Source organism: Rhinolophus ferrumequinum, chromosome 6 (assembly GCF_004115265.2).
Source record: "Rhinolophus ferrumequinum isolate MPI-CBG mRhiFer1 chromosome 6, mRhiFer1_v1.p, whole genome shotgun sequence".
In the NCBI taxonomy this organism is placed as follows: Eukaryota; Metazoa; Chordata; class Mammalia; order Chiroptera; family Rhinolophidae; genus Rhinolophus; species Rhinolophus ferrumequinum.
In genome coordinates this window covers 46,397,342-46,415,289 of record NC_046289.1, presented here as the reverse complement: position 1 = coordinate 46,415,289, position 17,948 = coordinate 46,397,342, and the positions used below count along the sequence as shown (strand labels likewise).

General features: G+C 39.3%; 1 protein-coding gene and 1 pseudogene across 2 annotated transcripts; one reads left to right on the top strand and one right to left on the bottom strand.

Annotated features, from left to right (window-relative positions):
• Positions 1–1,837: 1,837 nt before the first annotated feature.
• Positions 1,838–17,860, bottom strand: CIAO2A (cytosolic iron-sulfur assembly component 2A). Of its 2 annotated transcripts, none has more exons than XM_033109385.1 (5): positions 17,552–17,857; positions 13,122–13,286; positions 7,645–7,694; positions 5,254–5,299; positions 1,838–3,116 (listed from the first exon to the last, which is right to left on the bottom strand). In XM_033109385.1, exons 1-5 carry the CDS (start codon positions 17,673–17,675, stop codon positions 3,019–3,021), a joined length of 483 nt encoding a protein of 160 aa, XP_032965276.1. In that variant the 5' UTR covers positions 17,676–17,857; the 3' UTR covers positions 1,838–3,018. The 2 variants fall into 2 exon arrangements, with proteins under 2 accessions (XP_032965276.1, XP_032965275.1); XM_033109384.1 differs by lacking the exon at positions 1,838–3,116 and adding an exon at positions 3,731–4,114 and having other exon boundaries at positions 17,552–17,860.
• LOC117024047 (ubiquitin-60S ribosomal protein L40-like) lies at positions 13,785–14,342 on the top strand (annotated as a pseudogene).
• Positions 17,861–17,948: the final 88 nt, after the last annotated feature.

Sequence of the window (17,948 nt, the reverse complement as noted above, 5' to 3'; positions counted from 1 at the left end):
GTCTTTAGTTGCATTGTCATGGCTGCCTCGATGTCCTGAATTATTTTGACTGGGGAAGAGCCAGAAGTCGCATGGTGCCCGATCCGGTGAATAAGGTGGATGAGGACACACCGTAATGTTTTTATTTGACAGAAATTGCTGTACCAGAAGCGATGTGTGACATGGAGCATTGTCATGATGGAGGATGAAACCGTTTGCCCATTTCTGAGGCCATTTTCTATTTCTACATTGTTTCTTAAACTCCAATAAGCCCTTACAACATTCAGAGTTCACCTTTCCTGGGTAGAAACTCAGCTTGCACAGTTCCATCGAGGTCAAGAAACACAATTAACATGACTTTGATGTAGAAAGACATACTCGTAGAAAACGGCCTGAGAAATGGGCAGTTTTATCCTCCATCATGACAACGCTCCATGTCACACATCACTTCTGGTACAGCAATATCTGTCAAATAAAAACATTACTGTGTCCTCATCTACCTTATTCACTGGATCTGGCACCGTGTGATTTCTGGCTCTTCCCCATAGTCAAAATGATTCAGGACAGAGGCAGCCATGACAACGCAACTAAAGATACTCACTAAAGGGGACTTCCAGAACTGCTTTAGAAAGTGGCAAGAACAATGGGATAAGTGTGTTCAATGTGAAGGGGAGTGTTTTGAGGAGGATTAATGGCAACGTGTCTTCTACTGTAATAGTTTTTAGTTAAACATTCACCATAGTTTTTTTTATCACACCTCGTAGTTTTGTTTTTGTCCCCCACTATCATTTGAAACTTTGTTATAGAGATATGATCTTCCTCTGTCCATTGGTAAAGACATGATTTCTGTCAGATAGTCTTCCTGTCACTTTTAATTATGTAATCTCATCAAGTCAAAGTACCTAGTCACATCTATTAGCCAACACTACAAACTTGGCATTAAATCTTTTGCTAATTTGAGCTTGCTTTAGGCCTGAAACCTACAGCTGAGCAATGGGATGGAGTCCTTTGCTCTCTCCTTTCCTCAACTCACCCACATGCTAGCTATTCTACTACGGCCTCAGAAGCTGAGGGAGAAGCTCTGGAGACAGAGCAGTTCTTACCTGGTTGGCCCTGTGCTCTGGGCCTGCCTGGTGTGAAAGCTGGCTTTCTCTTGGGTTGACAGTTTCATGAGCTAACCAGAGGTTCCCACTGTGCCCCTTGCCCGTTAGACGCCTCTCCATCCTGTCTGCTCACTTGCTGTCCTCTAATCAGTCCTCGGGCACCAGGCAGTTCATGTCCAGACCTTTCTGCTGAGGTGTCTTTGGCTCTGCTGATGGTCTGTTGGACAAAGTCTACAGATCCCACAGCATGTCCGTGAGAAAAATTCATGCATCCCTTGCCATGAGGACGCAGTTAGCTTTGCCTTTCTTTTGCCCTCTAGATTTCTTAGGCAGGAGTCAGATAACAGCCTTCGCTAGCCCACTCCTGCTGTCTTTCTCAGGCCTGGGTCAGGCACCAGTTTTCTGGGTCTTCCAACTGCAGAGAACACATTTCCAAACTCTCTTGAGTTGTCCCCTTGAAATTCCCCTCAGCAGACAGTGGTGAAGGTGTCACTTCCGTACCCTTCTGCCAAAAGGGGGTTGGAACTCAGCACAGCAATAGCTTTATCCAAAGAAATCTCTTCATCAATCTTACCAAATCCTCTGTTCTCTCAAAACTTATATTCTTTAAGTAGTAAAGGAATTCAGGAGCTATAAAACAAGATTTCCTGTTTCCCCCTTTGTATCCTTAATAAAATTTGAGGCAGAAGAGTTCCATTTTTATAACCTGTATATTAGTTACTTATTGCTGCGTAACAAATTACCCCAAAACCTAGTGGTGTAAACAATAAACATTTATTATTGGTCACAGCTTCTCTGGGTCAGAAATTCAAGAGTGGCTTAGCTAGGCAATTCTGGCTCAGGGTCTCATGAGATTCCAGTCCAAGATAGAGGATTGCTTCCAACATGGTTCCAACCTGGTTCACTTCCAACATGGTTCCAAAATGGTTCACTCACAGTTTATAAGTTGGTGCTGGTTGTTGGTGGAAGGCCTCAATTCTTCTCCATGTGGAATTCTCCAGAGAGCTGCTCAAGTGTTCTCATGACATGGCAGCTGGATTTCCACAGAATGAGCAATCCAATAGATCAAGGTGAAAGCAGCAACACCTTTTATGATCCAGCCTCAGAAATCACACACTGTCACCTCTGATTCTTTAATAGTCATACCAACCAGCTCAAATTCAATATGGAAGAAACCTATGTAAAGGCATGAATTGAGGATTATCAAGGGTCATTGTGGAGGCTGCCTACCACACGCTGTTACACTTCAAATGATCAAACAAACTGAACAAAGTACACATAAAGAGACCATTTAGATTGTTTTAATCAAAACTTCTTTGGGGACTTCTTGATCTTCAAAATTATATATATCATCTGGCCCTCTGTACATCTGTTCCTTATCTATAAATGGGTCCAGGACTCTCCTTGAAGGAAGGCATGGCCTAGGGCTAACCTTAAGGGTTCTTTTTGGTTCTCAGATCTCTAATTCTAAATAACTAGAAAATAAAGTTTTAGAAATATATTTCAGAGTTGACATTTACACTGAAATTTACAATTCAATAAGAAACATTCTAAGGTGTGTCATTATAAGAATCATCTCTGTTTTATTTATTTTACAGAGTAATGATTTAAATTGAATACATTTGGGCACAGTAAATATTTGACATGAAAAGTAGTTGTATCAGAATGGGCATCAGAAAAATAGCAACTCATATTACATGTAACAACTAGAAAATATTTTCTTGTCTAATCATTTAAGTGTTATAAATCCTGAGAATGTTATACACTGAACATTCTAGGTACTACCTTATAATTAAATCTTGCTTGGAAATCATCCTTTAAAAAAATGCTTTGAAGTACAAATCCCCTATGTATTAAACATGAGTCTTTCATATTTTATAAAGAGCTTAAACAACTACAGCAAACAATTACAGTTCAGTGGCTCTTAAAACAGCTATTAGTCAGGTTCAAGGACACACTGTTCCACAATTTCCCGTAAGTTGGGGTTCTCCATTGCAGCTGCCACTCGCTCTTTGTCATTTATCTGCTTGTTGACTGCAAAACACAGAAAAAAGTTAGCAGAAAAAACTGCCTCAGTATATGGCAACAGACACTGTTTTATTAGCCTGTTAAAACAGAAAATTTAACTCCTTGAGAACTTAAAGCTAGTTTTGGCTAATTATTTGTAAGTTCTGGAAGGGAGACATAAAGAGAAAAATATTCCCTATAATTCTACTACTCTACCACAACTATTTTCATTTCTTTCTTTTCAGTCTGGCCATATACATATTTCCATATAGTTACATTCAGAGTAAATACAATTTTGAAAACTATTCTTTTTTCCTCTTAAGCCTATTTTTTAAACAGTAGGGTTATTTAACACAGCAAAAATTATAAGTGTTCTAAATTAATTATGAAGGCTATGTCACAGTGAGTACCTTTAAACATATAGCCTTCTTTTTTTGAAACATTCTTAAAAGTGGGATTATTAGAGGGTATAAGTATCTTTATGGTTTGATTCATATCATTGAATTACTTCTTAATATTTTTTACCAATTTATATTCTCAACAGCAATATATGAGCTATTGGTTTGCCAAAAATACCCGGTATTAAATAGAAACAAATACACATACACACACATAAAAGAGGAAGTGAAAAATGGCTCCAATTATTGTTGTAATTTGCAATTTATTCAGTCAGGTAACATTTTCCCATGTTTATTTATTAGTTCTTCTTCTGTGAATTTTCTGTTCACGTCTCTTTCTATTAATCTGCTGGGTCTTTTTTTTTAAAACCAGTTTGCATGGATCTTCACATAATGAAGGTATTGGCCCATATCTGTTGCCTATAATTTGCTAAAAGCACTCCTGATGGAAAAGTTCAAAAGAGAGATGTCCATGTTTTTAATGTGGGCTAACTTTTCTGGGATCCTGCTAAAATGTCACATGTAGAAAACATATATATTCCGACATAAACAATTTTAATTCTTTGTTTCTTCCTACTACGATGTAGGCTCCACAAGGGCAAGGATGCATCTCAAAGGTCAAATTGCCTACACTAAAAAAGCACTCAATAAATACTTAGTAAATGAAAAATCCAGAATGATAAGGCTTAATATTAATACTATGGTGTTATACAATCCTATAATTAAGAGGAGTTTCAAAAATATAACAAGAGTGGATTCAGGGTACCTAAACTCTTATATTCTTTAAATTAAGAGGTAGAAGTCATGAGTTTATGGGATTTGAATAAATTTAACCTATAAGTAAAATAATCTACATATTGGGAATTGTGAAAATAGGACATGGTTTTGGTAGTTTACATGACAATATCTAAAAAGTGTTCTGGATGGGCTGTTCCTCTGAAAGCAATGGACTTCGCTCTCTGCAGCTCTTTTCTATGTTCGTGTTTTCGTGCATCTCTTCCTTTGTGTGTTTTTCTGAGTCACTGTTTTCCTGTGTGTGTCTCTTATTGTTACTCTGACTCTATTACTGTCCCTTTCTTCCCCTCATCTGCTGACTTTTTCCAAGTTTTCAATTACCTAGCAATGAAAGCTAAGTACAACATGCACTTTGAATGGATTTCTCGTTATTTGCACTCTATCATTTGTAGATAAAATGCTATTGTTTTTAATGTAACACATAGGTTATGTGGAACATTTGTCTTTTGCTTTTCCCAAACTCCACCTCTCTGCTAGTTTTAAGTGGCTTCTAATTGACTTCTCTCTGTAGGCCAGAGAGCCTCTGTATAAAAAAGGTTTCCCACTCCTATTTTAATACATTAATTCACAAAGACAACACCTACCCCAAAATTCCCTAAAGTTTTACTTGCTAGACCTTCAATTTCAATTTCAAGTACACAGTTCTCTATTCCACCACCAAGGAAAAGAATTGAGTCCTCGTTAGAGCTTATAAATCAAAGTTCTTTGAGCTGGATATTCTTTATCGATGTGTAGCCACTGGCCTAAACCAGTCAACATCCACAAAGTCTAACTCTAATTCACCTAGAGTCCTACTGAAAAAATTATTTCCTTGAAATGCCTAGGTTTCCCCACCTCAAGGAAGAGTTAATAACTGATTTTGCATTTTTTTGCAAATGATCCAGTAGTTATTTGGCTGGCAGAATAACCTGGTCTCCAAGATAAAGTGTTATCTGAAGTTGTTCTTAAATAAAAGTTCACAATTCACTTACTGTCTTCCTCTGTTGAGTGGGTTCCTTCAGAAATGTAGATTTCCAACTAGAAAGAAAAAATATTAAAAGCGAAACATTTAGAGTATTCTAAGATGATGAGTGAGTAGAAATGTACCATGGATTCAGGGGCCTACGGATGAAAGCCCAAAGATCCTGCTTGTACCATCAAAGACTTCGGGACAAATCCCTTGGATTCTTCTCTAAAACAAATGCTGAAATAAGTAGGATTTTTAATTGTGGTCACCTGGGAAACTTCTATGGCGGGCATTCTATTATTCTTTTATGACTACAAACTAATACAATTTTACAGAAATACGATCTCATACATGTTTTACTCATGCATATCTCTCCCCTGTACTCTATTGCTTCCTCCTAAATCAGTATCTAAACTTCTTCCCTGATCCACCACGCAAGAAAGCTACATAAATAATGTAGTGTAGTTTCTTCCATATTTTTCTCTATACTCCCATAATCTAACACAAATTTCACATACACACACACCCCAAGATTGGATGCCTGTTTTACAAAAGTGAGATCACAGTATAGTTTTCAGTATCTTCCTTTTCTCATCCACTTTTATCTTGATAAATTTATGCTCAGGTGTAACGTTGGTTAAGCTAGCCCCTTGGCCCTGTAGCACACGGTCCCTCAGATTAGCTACCCTAGAAGAACAGAGCTTTTGAGACAAACCTACAAAATTATTGCAAATCCTGTGGTAAATAAATCATGCTATATGATAAAGAAATGTTTACTTTCCAGAGAACATTGGAGCATAGGAACTAATTCTTATATACTTATTCACTACTGAGATAAATGTTCTTCATGAGAGGAAAAATCATAGCCTATTATGGTTAAAAGAGACCTTAGAGATCATCTAGTCCTGTCTTTTTTAAAAGATAAAACACCATATCAATTCCCCTAGTGGCACAGCTCTAACTCTTTCTCTAGACAACAAAGTAACAAGTATAAAATCACTCCATATTCATTTACTTTGGTTTAAAATTATGCATGACTCATAATTCTGAAAAATGGTGAATAAAGCGGAAGAGTCAAGCATTTACCCTGTTATTCCTATGAGAACTCTGCCTCAGGGTAACCAAACAGTTGGTTCGGTACCTTGAAGGCATAAAAGATGCTAATTTGAGAGGTTTCTTATGGCCCTTTTTAGATGGTTCTTACTTGGTTTTAAGATTTTGCACATGAAAAATGCTCAACATTATTAGCCATCAGGGAAATGCAAATCAAAACCACAATGAGATATCACTTCAAACCCATTAGGATGGCTATAATGAAAAAGATAGACAATAATAAGTGTTGGCGAGGATGTGGAGAAATCAGAACTCATACATTGCTGGTGGGAATGTAAAATGGTGGAATAGCTGTGGAAAACAGTCTATGAGTTGCTCAAAAGGTTAAATATAGTTACCATACGATCCAGCAATTTTACTCCTAGGTGGAAGATAAATAGAAACTCATGCCCACACAAAAATTTGTACACAAATGTTCATAGCAGTATTCGTAACAGATAAAAAGTAGAAATAACCCAAATGTCTATCAACTGATAAATGTATAAATAAAATATGGTATACCCACACAATGGAAAGGAATGAAACACTGATATATGTTACAACAAGGATAAATTCTGAAAATGTTATTCTAAGAGAATCAGTTGTAAAAGACCACAAATTGTACAATTCCATTTAAATGAAATATCCATTAGGAAGTACAAATTGGTAAGCCATAAAATAGTCACAGGGTTGTGAAATATAGTATGGAAAATGTAGCCAATAATGTAAAAACTACGTATGGTGTCAAATGGGTACTAGACTTACGGTGGGATCACTTCATAAATTATATAAATGCCAAACCATTGTGCTGTACACCTGAAACTAATATAAAATAATACTAATGTCAACTATAATTAAAAATATATATATAGTCACGATGTAAAATACAGCATAAGGAATGTAATCAATGGTATTGTAATAGCTATGTAAGGTGTCAGATGGGTAATAGTAGACTTGTTGGGGTTTCACTGTGAGGGGTGTAAATGTCTAATCACTATGTTGTTTTGTACACCTAAAACTAATTCTAAAACATAAAATAAGTAAGTAAAACATCCAGACTAGGCAAATCTACAAAGACAAAAAGTAGATCAGTGGTTGCCTAGGAATGGGGGAGGGTTTGGGAGAGACGGGGAATGAATGCTATCCATATGGGGTTTCTTATTGGGATGATAAAAATGTTCCAAAATTAATAGTAGTGATTTTGCACAATTTGGTGACTATACTAAAAATCATTAAATTATATACTTTAAATAGGTGAATTGTATGATATGTGAATTACATCTCAATAAAGCTGTTATAAAACAACAAAAAACATCTTCCTTACCTTATGTTTAAATGGTAAACACCGCTGAAGTTTCACTCTTAAGCATAGTCCTATGGAAGAAAAAAAAAGCCTCAATTATCCCTTCTTATTGGTTCTTGAAAAAGTATACAGCTGTGTCTAGGCATCTCTATACAGTATAGTAGCTGAAAACAGCTTTGGCTCAATCCATAGTATGTCTCCTTTGAGCCTCACACCATACTAACAACTTTAATATAGCTAGAGTCTTACATATTCCTCATGATAACCCAGTGAGCTAGGTATTATCAACCCCACTCTACAAATTATGAAACAAAGGCACAATGTGACTTGCCCAAGGTCACTGAGCTTGTAAAGTGGCAGAGTAGGGAATGGAACACAAGACCACTGCAAAGCCAGGTCCTTTCTACTACATCAATTTACCTTCAACAAAGGTTAATTCACTCATTCAACTTTACTGAATGTCCACAACAGGCCATGCAAAAATTTAAAACCAAGTAAGAGTCACTTCAAAAGGACCACAAGAAACTTCTCAAAGTTGGAATCGTCTATACCTGCAAGGCACAAAGTTATTTCCCTAAAACAAGCTCTTCTGAAGTTCAGTTTATCACTGCAATGCCAGGTCACAGTTCAGTAACTTTTTTTCCAGTTGAGACTTGTAAGAGAAATTAGAACTGGGCTTGGAACAGACCCTCCACACCAATGTTCCACTTCTCCCCCACCTCAAAATAAGGAACGAATTTTAAACGAAATCTACACCCTAGATGCAGAAAATAAATCAAACTGCTCTTATTATGAAGAGAAAGTGTTTCAATAATGAGTTTTGGCTTTGCAGGCTTTGATTTAGAGCAATTTATTTCCTTTCCCAACTAATACTTAAGGACCTGTTATGTTATAAGGAACATTTTCTTAGTATTTTGGTTTGATTAAAAACAAATAATAATAACAAAACCCCAAACCATCCCAAAACAGCAAAATATAATTATTAGACTACCTATCTTTACGGGAGGTATGAAATTAATTTTCTTTTGGTCTTCTAAGTACCACCAGGTTTTCTACAAGAATCGTTTGAAAAATCCCAGAATAGGAAAAAGGATTAGATAAGCTACGAGACTGGGTCTGACTTAAGAGTCTAGAACACAGTAATTCCGTAATACATATTAGGGAACGCTAAAGAAAATATGTAATTTCTTTCAGAGGGTCTTCCTTTAGAGGATCTGCCTTAATGTCTAGAGAGTTTTTCTCTCCCCTCTGCCCTCACATTGTCTCCTTAATTTGTTGCTTGTGTACCATCTGAGTATCCTCATGTGTCCTAGTCATTGTTGGTAGGTGTTTTACCCATTAAGTAAATAGTAACTTTTATAATTCACGAACCACTTTCTTAAGCATCCTAAAGAGAAGCAGTGTAGCATAATTGAGATACTTTGGGTTCAAAAGTGGCTCCACTGCACACTAGCTGTGTGACTAGTGTCACTAGCTGGGCAAGTTACTTAACCTTTCTGGGCTTTAGTTTCCTATCACAGATACTTTGACTCCTTAATTAAAATTAGTAATTTTCAATAGAAGTATGAAATCTCATCATATTGAAGCCATTTCCTTATTAATAGATACTATAGTTTTTTTCAGGTTTCATTACTGAAAATTTACCACAAATGTTTTGTACATGCTACTATTTTCTTCTATGGAATTATTTCCTTAATTCCTGGGTCAAAGAGTAAAAACAAGTATTATAATAGTACCACTATATGTAAGGCTGTTATGAGGAACAAATAAATTACTATGCAATGTACTCAAAACAGTACTTGGCACACAATAAGTATCCAGTAAACATCAGCTATTGCTATTTTGTCATTTTCATTTTACAGCCAGGAACCAAGATAAGTGATTTGTTCAATATCACATAGCTAACAAGCAGCAGAGCTGGGAGTTGAATCTAGAACTTATCATTCCAAATCCTATGCCCTTCACATTGGACCACACCTGCCTTCAGCCGTTCTTGTCTGCACTAAGTCAACACAAATAACTATCAGCTGATTTCTCTGCCTTGCCCACTCGTCCCCTTTGAGTCTTCCTTGCCTTTGTAATTATTCCCCAGGGTAACTCTGAGTAGGTGACAACCTAAGCAGTCAGGGTGGCACTATTACTCAGGTGCCTTTCCTTGCTTAGGTCTACTTGCTCATAGGAGATGCCTCCTAATACATCGGCCAGAAAGAGGGCTCTGCTCTTTGACTTTTCCAGTCATGGTGATTGAACACAAGTACTACGGTACACTACTATACTACCATGTAAAAAGCCAAGGGTCTTAACTGAAACCCGTATCAAAAGGGCCAAAAAAAAGTGACAAAACTTTGTTCAAGTGTACAGATCTGAAACATCAACCATAACCTAATTTTGGCACCATTACATACATTTACTTTTATTTCATGTGCTCAATCTCTGTCCACATAAACAGTTTTTCAATAACTGCAATCATAATATGTAAATTGAATTTATCATTCAAGCGTTTTCATACATTTCTCACAGACACTTTGCTTCCTTGATTAAATTAATCGTTTTCAATAGAATTATGAAATCCCGTCAGATTGGTGTCATTTCCTTATTGATGGATACTATAGTTTCTTCCAGGTTTCATTACTATAAATTTACCGTAAACGTTTTGTACATGCTACTATTTTCTTCTATGGGATTATTTCCTTAATTCCTGGGTCAAAGAGTAAAAACTTTTTATTAAGATTTGCTAATATGTACCCACCCAAAGGCTTAAAAATATTTACACATTATGACCTAATAATTCCACTTATAGGAATTTATCCTGAGGCAAAAATTAGAAACAAAGTTGTTTATCACAGTATTATTTATAATTGTGAAAGACCAGAGGTAATCTAAATGGTTATAAAAATATGCTATATCGATGAGATTAGCACGTAATCTATATGACTATATAACTGAAGAATATTTAATGAGAAATAAAAAACATTCTTCCTCTATTTCATGCTTTCTATTACTTAACCGTTACAACTTTGTAGATACCCTATTATCTCTATTTTACAGATAAGGAAACTGAGGCTCAGAAAGATTAAGTAACATGCCCAAGACCCCAAAATGGCAGGCTGACAGAACTGGAATTTTAGCCCAGAGCACACAATCTTTTATGACAGCAGCTGATTTTTATTTTCTACTTTATGCTTTTGTGGAGTTTCAAAATTCTTGCCAACAAACATGTTACTTTTGTGATTGAAAAAATACAAAATAAATTTTACTTTTTTGAAAAATCAATTTGCTATATATAGGCTCTTAGAGGAGGGTAATGGACCGTCTATTTAAGTATTTTTATAGATCAAAATATGTTAAGACTCCTCCTTTATATTAGGATAGTAGCAGTATTTTTGATATCTGCTGATTCAGAAATTGTTCAATGACAAAAAATAAATATGAATTCAACAATGCTTTCTCTAGCATTGCAGTTTTAATAACTACAGTAGTTATCTATGGATTAATGGACCCTCGAGACATGGTCCATATGCTGGAAACCACTAAAAGAGGGATGCCAGGTGAACAAGTGAGAAGAGAAAGACAGAAATCACAACAATAGTGGGAGCAATAATATAATATTTGCCTTTTCAATCCTTTTTATAAACTTGTCTATTTAAAATAGGGAGTATATTCCCATGGTTCAAAAACTTAAAAAGAGGGCCGGCCCAGTGGCTCAGGCGGTTAGAGCTCCATGCTCCTGACTCCGAAGGCTGCCGGTTCGATCCCCACATGGGCCAGTGGGCTCTCAACCACAAGGTTGCCGGTTCAATTCCTCGAGTCCTGCAAAGGATGGTGGGCGGCGCCCCCTGCAACTAAGATTGAACACGGCACCTTGAGCTGAGCTGCCTCCCGGATGGCTCAGTTGGTTGGAGTGCCTCCTCTCAACCACAAGGTTGCTGGTTCGACTCCCGCGGGAGATGGTGGGCTGCGCCCCCTGCAACTAGCAACGGCAACTGGACCTGGGGCTGAGCTGCGCCCTCCACAACTAAGACTGAAAGGACAACAACTTGAAGCTGAATGGCACCCTCCACAACTAAGATTGAAAGGACAACAACTTGACTTGGAAAAATAATCCTGGAAGTACACACTGTTCCCCAATAAAGTCCTGTTTTCTTTCCCCAATAAAATCTTTAAAAAAAACAAACAAACAAACAAAAAACTTAAAAAGATATACAGTAAAGTCTGCCTCCTACCCTGGTCTCCATCTCACCAGTTCCCACAGCCACTACCACTCACCCCCCATCACCGCGACTTTCTTCAGGTGTTCTTTATGCGTATGCAATCAAATACAAATGTATATTTTTGCCTTAGGTTACATAAATTAGCAATATTATACTTGCTTTTTATTTCCTAACAGTATGTTAAAGAGCTCTTTCCATATTAGTACATGGAGAGCTTCTCCATTCTTTTTTATAGTTGCATAGTATTCCATGGCTAACATACACCGTCACTGATATTTCATCCATCTCCTACTGATGAACATTTGATTTGAAATAAACTTCCTTTATCTTCTTTATAACAAAGTATATAACAGATATATACCTATAGACGTCTATTGTATATCTTATTGCTAACTAATCCAAAATACTGGGAATGCAGCCTCTCAAATAGAAAACTACCTCAAAAAATACCCTCTCACCAGGACTTGTGCCCATACTACACAGATATCAACAGAACAGCTAAAAAGGGAAGATGGTGATGGCAATAGTGCTAGTCTGCCAGCATTCATTCCAATCCCCAGAACTGAGAAGACGGCCCACACCCACTCTCCATTAATTGTAGGCACGTCCACCTAGGAGAAGCAGCATGATGTAACTGAGGGAGAAACACATTTGGGGTCAGGAGACCTAGGTTTGAGCCTCAGCTTCACCATTTCCTGGCGATTCAATTCTTGGCTTAAACTCTCTGAGCCTCAGGTTCCTTATCTGTAAAATGAAGATAATACTAACCCTCTCCTAGGCTACTTGTGAGGACTACAGAAGATGAATGCAGTCGTCCCTGAGTATCTGCAGGGAGTTGGTTCCAGGTCCCCCGTGGATGTTCAAGTCCCTTACATCAAATAGCACGGTATCTGCATATAACCTACGCACATCATCCCGTTTAATTGAAACCATTTCTAGATGACTTACAATAATACAATGTAAATGCTATGCTGTAAACAGTTGTTATACTGTATTATTTAGGGAATAATGACAGGAAAAAATGTCTGTACATGTTCAGTACAGACACAACCATCTTAGACCTAACTATGCAGTACACTTCAGAACAATGTCACTTTTCTTTCCCCATATATTTTTGATCCCTGGTTGGTTGACTCCGCAATGCAGAACCCACGAATACAGGCCGAGTGTACATGAAAATATGCTATAAACCACAAAGTGTGACACACGATACGAATTGTAATTTTGGATCAATATCAGCTGGAATAATTTAGAATTAAATATATGTATGTAGATATAAAACTTTACCAATAAGAGTTGCCAAAGAGCAATGAGGTACTGTTGGCGTGAACCTGATAATAACCAAATAGTCCTCTTCATTTATCTCCTGAACCTCCACACAACTTTCCGTTACCACTTCCAGTTCTTCTAAAGTATTGGGCTTCTCCGGGTCCCGGATAGTTCGAATCAAATCTAAAAAAATCACAGACAAGGTATTATATGAAAACATGAAAATTCTAAATACGGATGATTCTGCCAGCCCTAATCCAAATAGCTAGTACTTCTTTTTGTTTAAGCAAATACTATAGCAACTCTCCAGATTTCTGACAGAAATTTCTACTACTCAAAAAATTCCTTTTGAGAAAATTGTTTTTTTGGATGATCATTAGATCATGTCCACTTTCTTAGATGCAACATTGCAGGGAGAATATAAGAATGGGGAAAGTGTCATAGAAGCTCAAGAGGAAGACATAACTTTTAGCTTGAGAGAACGTGGTATCAGGATTTATGGAAGTGGAATCTGAATCAAACCTTTCAAGATGGGCAACATTTCAATATTTAACATTTAAGGTCAAAGAAAGTGAAGAACTAGAAGTTTAGTTTGCCTGGAACCCAGCATAAATGAAGAATATAAGGCTTTGGTGCAGACCACCAAGGAAGGGTCTTTTACAGTCAGCTGCAGGCAACAGGATGTCCCTCAAGAGGTTTTGGAAAAGGAGTAACGTGGACAGCATTACACTGTCATCTGGTAACTCATCCACCAGCTGGTAGACTCAGGACTAAAGAGCAGAGCCAGGGATACCAGCTGAAAAAGCTGGGCCTAGCGTTCTTTTCAACGAGACGGCAAAGCAGCTTCCCCAGCAAATGCAGAGACGCAGATCTTTGTGAAGACCCTGATGGGCAAGACCATACTCGAGGTCGAGCCCAGTGACACCACTGAGAACGTCAACCCTAAAATCCAAGACAAGGAGGGCATCCCATCTGACCAGCAGCGACTGCTTTTTGAGGGCAAACAGCTGGAGGATGGCCACTCTCTTAGATTATAATATCCAGAAAGAGTCCACTCTGCACTTGGTGCTTTGTCTGTGGGGCAGTATCATTGAGCCTTCCCTCCACCAGCTCGCCCAGAAGTACAACAGTGACAAGATGATTTGCCACAAGTGTTACTCTCACCTACATCCCCATGCTGTCAACCTCCGCAAGAAGTGTGGCCACACCAACAACCTATGCCCCAAGAAGGTCAAATAAGGCCCCTCTACCACCTGCTCCACCCACAGGTGGCCTCCTGTCTCAACCCCTTGGCCCTGGGGCTTCAACAGTTTCCCTTTCATTGAGTGGAGAAGGAAGGAAGGAAGGAAGGAAAGAAGGAAGAAAGGAAAGAAGGAAGGGAGAAAGAGAGAAAGAAGAAAAGCTGAGCCTTTGACAATGGTAACAGAGAGGAGGGGATACAGGAATAAGTAATGTCAGAAGCAGAATCAAGAGATTTTGACAACGGTTTAAGTGTAGAAGACAAGGAAGGGGAGAAATGGAACATGACTCAGATTCCAAGTGTGTCTGGGAGAACACTGACAGAATGAAAAAAAAAAAAGAGAACACAGGAATAAATTTGAGTGGGAGCTGGAACAAATGGGTTCAATTTTATACGTGATGATTTTGTACTGCGGCATTAGGCTTAAGAGTACCAAAGCTAGAGTAGGGGCTGCACCCCTGCGCATCATAAAAAAGAATGAGTAGAACAGTGGTTTTCAACCTTGGCTGAACAATGGAATCACCAGGACTCCTTAAAACAAAAACTGATATCTGAGCCCTACACCCAGGGATTCTGATTCGATGTGAGTGTGGCCTGGGCATTAAGACTTTAAGAATTTTCTCAGGTTATTCTTACGTGTAGCCCAGTGTGAAAATCACAGATGTAAAGGGAAAGAGACCCAAGGATAGCTCTGTGGAAAGCACCTAATTTAGGAATCGGGAGGAGGAAAAAAAAAAGCAGGGAAGGGAAGACAGGAGTGGTTAACGACTTCCAATGCTGCAGAAAAATTCAGGATGACAAGAACTACAATAGGTCTTTAACCAGTCACCCAGGAGGTCACCTGTAAGAAAGCAGTTCTGGTAGAAAGGTGAAGACAGAAGCCAGCTTGCAGGAGTGGGACCTGAAAATGTAGTCCTCGGACTTTGTCAGGAAAGGGCAGGGCAGAGAGAGAAAGGACAGTGGGTTTAGAAAAAGCTACAATGACAAGGTTAAGGGAAGCTTGGGTATGTTGTATAGCCCAAGGGAAAGGATCAGATAGAGAAAGAGAGGTGGAAAATTTAAGGAGGGGAGACTGTCAAACTAAGCAGAAAGGAATGAGGCCAAGAATGTGGGAACCTGGGTTGGCCTTGGAGAGGAAAGATTTCCTCTTACTCCGAGGTTATAGAAAAAGATGCAGAAGGAGAATGGCAGAGAAATGGTGAAGTAGAAAGGAGAGAAGCAGAGGGAGTCCACACAGGATGGGCTTGCTGTGCTGAAGCCTGAGATTTTGTTCTATTATTTATAGCACCCCTTCAATTAGAAATGCAGCTTGGAAAAACAAATCAATCAAATTTACCTTCTGTCCAGCAACTGCTGGGCTTATCGCTTGATTAGAAACAACTTGAAAACGGAGGCAGGAAAAAGAGGACATAGCTTCTCCTTCACAAGGCTGTGTCATCATGGAGTTCAGGGAAACGGGTTTTTGAAAAGGAATTCGCTGCCCCTCATCCTAGGCTTTTTCTCTGTAAGGCTCATTTATACAGGCTGCATTATATTCTTTATATGCTACTTAAGCCAGAAAAATCTCACCCATTATTCAACTTCTCTAGTCTTCTAGAGATTTGAGATTTGGCTTTTAGAAAGAAAGCAATGTTGCTGTTGCTCTTCTCACATTACTCCCCTGAATAAAATTCTTCTATGGCTCTGCACTGATATTAAATTCTTCATTTATATTTAAACCTTCAGTATCCAATTCCAACCTGCTTTCTAAAACAATTTTTGATCATACCACTTTTAACCACAAACCTTGTCCAGCAGGCCTGCCTACTGCCATTCCCTAAAGATGCTATTTTCTCACCTCCATACTTCTGCTCTACTTTTCTCTTTAGTATGCCCTCTACCCTCTATCTGTCCAGATCCTACTAATTCATCAAGACCAAACTCAAGTGATTCCTTCTCCTAAAGTCTTTCCAGATCCCTCAATCAGAATTTGTATTTCTCCTTCCTCTGAATTTCTGTATCTTTCAAGTCTACGGTCTTCTACTGCATATAATAAAGAAATGTTATGTATTTGTACATATAGGTCCTCCTCAATGTAAGTTTGAAGGCAAGACTCATCTCTCTTCCAAAGTTGTATCGCCAGTGCCCTGCTGTCACTAGATGCTGTAGACAGAGGTGTGACAGGACAGGAACGCATCTATCTGCTTCGTGGAGATCATTCCAGTCATAACAATCATTTGGCTGGGGTTGACTACGTCCTGCCTCTAGCCAGAGAGGTAAACTACATCAGCTCCAAAGGTCTTTTCCATCCCTGGCTTCCTTCTCCTGGCCTATTATCCTTACCTGTATTATACTTGTATTCTTATGGTTATATCTCTTACCCTCAGTCAGCAGGAATCTCTGAACGTTACTTAGATCCATTCTTTTTAGTTTTCAAAAACAATACTACATTAAGTCCAAAAAAGGACAGTCATAAGGCAATTGTGAAGCAGTGGAAAATGCACTACGTTTGGAATCAGAAGACATGGGCTTCCGTATTTGCTGTTTCCTTACTGGCACTGTGACCTCCAGGTAGTTGTGTAACCATTCTAAACTTTTTGTTTCCTCATCTGTACAATGAAGATGGTCCCAGGGGGTAAAGAGAGAATAGTGTGTGTGTGTGTGTGTGTGTGTGTGTGTGTGTGTTCCTTTTTTGCACTCCGAGCTTGGCTCTGTTAAGAAGCCCTAAGTTCCAGGGCCGGCTATGAGGAGTCTATCTCGTTGTCTTCTCTCCGGGATCTCTGCCTATTAACTTTGCAGCAGAAGCAAGTGGTTGTGACCCTGGACCAGTCCTCAACTTGGCAGTCACACAGCAGTGCCCTCAACCGCGGCAGGAGGAGCGCGCGTGTCCACCGACAGGAAAGAAAGAGGCTCAAGTAGCGCAAGCCGGCCAGCTTTGCTTCCTAACCAAGCACCCTACACACCACCTCTGCCACTAGAACGTGGGGCAGACAAGGGAAAAGCAGGGTTTAAAACTTCCAGACTTGGCTTGACCCAGGTTAAGGAAGAGCCTGGGTCCTAGAAAGACCCACAATGCCGCGTAACTTAGGATCCTGGAGAAAACGCTTCCCACGTTCCCGACGAGATCCGGCAAAAACCGGAGTGGCTACTCACAGCCCGGAGGTGAGGCACTCGTTGCCCCCCGCCTCCACGTATAACGCCAAATACTGCCCAGGGTAAAATTAATTACCATAAACTTCTAGCGCTTTCTCTTCCATGATCCGGGGCTGCCGGGCAGCTCCCCGCTCAAAAAGGCCCGAGAGCCACACGACTCTGCTCAGCATCCAGGACAGCAGCCCCGACATCCACTCCATGCTCACGCTCCGCCATCCCTGGCGACTGTCCCACCCGAGCCACCGTCTTTCAGCAGCGGGCCTCGCGATTTATCAACTTCCTGGTCTTCATAGGGGGCCAACACAAGCCTAAAGGTCCAGGGGAGCAGAAAATAGGCGGATCCGGACGCAGTAGCGCGGAGGATTTAGGGAAGGACGCCGCAAGGACCACAAGTCCCAGCATGCTTTGCTTGGTTTCGGCGGGACTAGAGAAAAAGATTCCTCGCGGAACGTGAGGCTCATTGCATGCTGGGA

What these genes read in the sequence shown, in the direction of transcription:
- CIAO2A (XM_033109384.1), bottom strand. Translation starts at nt 17,675, where the DNA reads ATGGAGTGGATGTCGGGGCTGCTGTCCTGGATGCTGAGCAGAGTCGTG. An exon ending in CTCTTTGGCAACTCTTATTG is followed by an intron (nt 7,695 to 13,121) that starts GTAAAGTTTTAT and finishes TTTCTTCCATAG; the next exon opens with GACTATGCTTAAGAGTGAAA. An exon ending in CCACTCAACAGAGGAAGACA is followed by an intron (nt 4,115 to 5,253) that starts GTAAGTGAATTG and finishes TTTTTAGTGTAG; the next exon opens with GCAATTTGACCTTTGAGATG.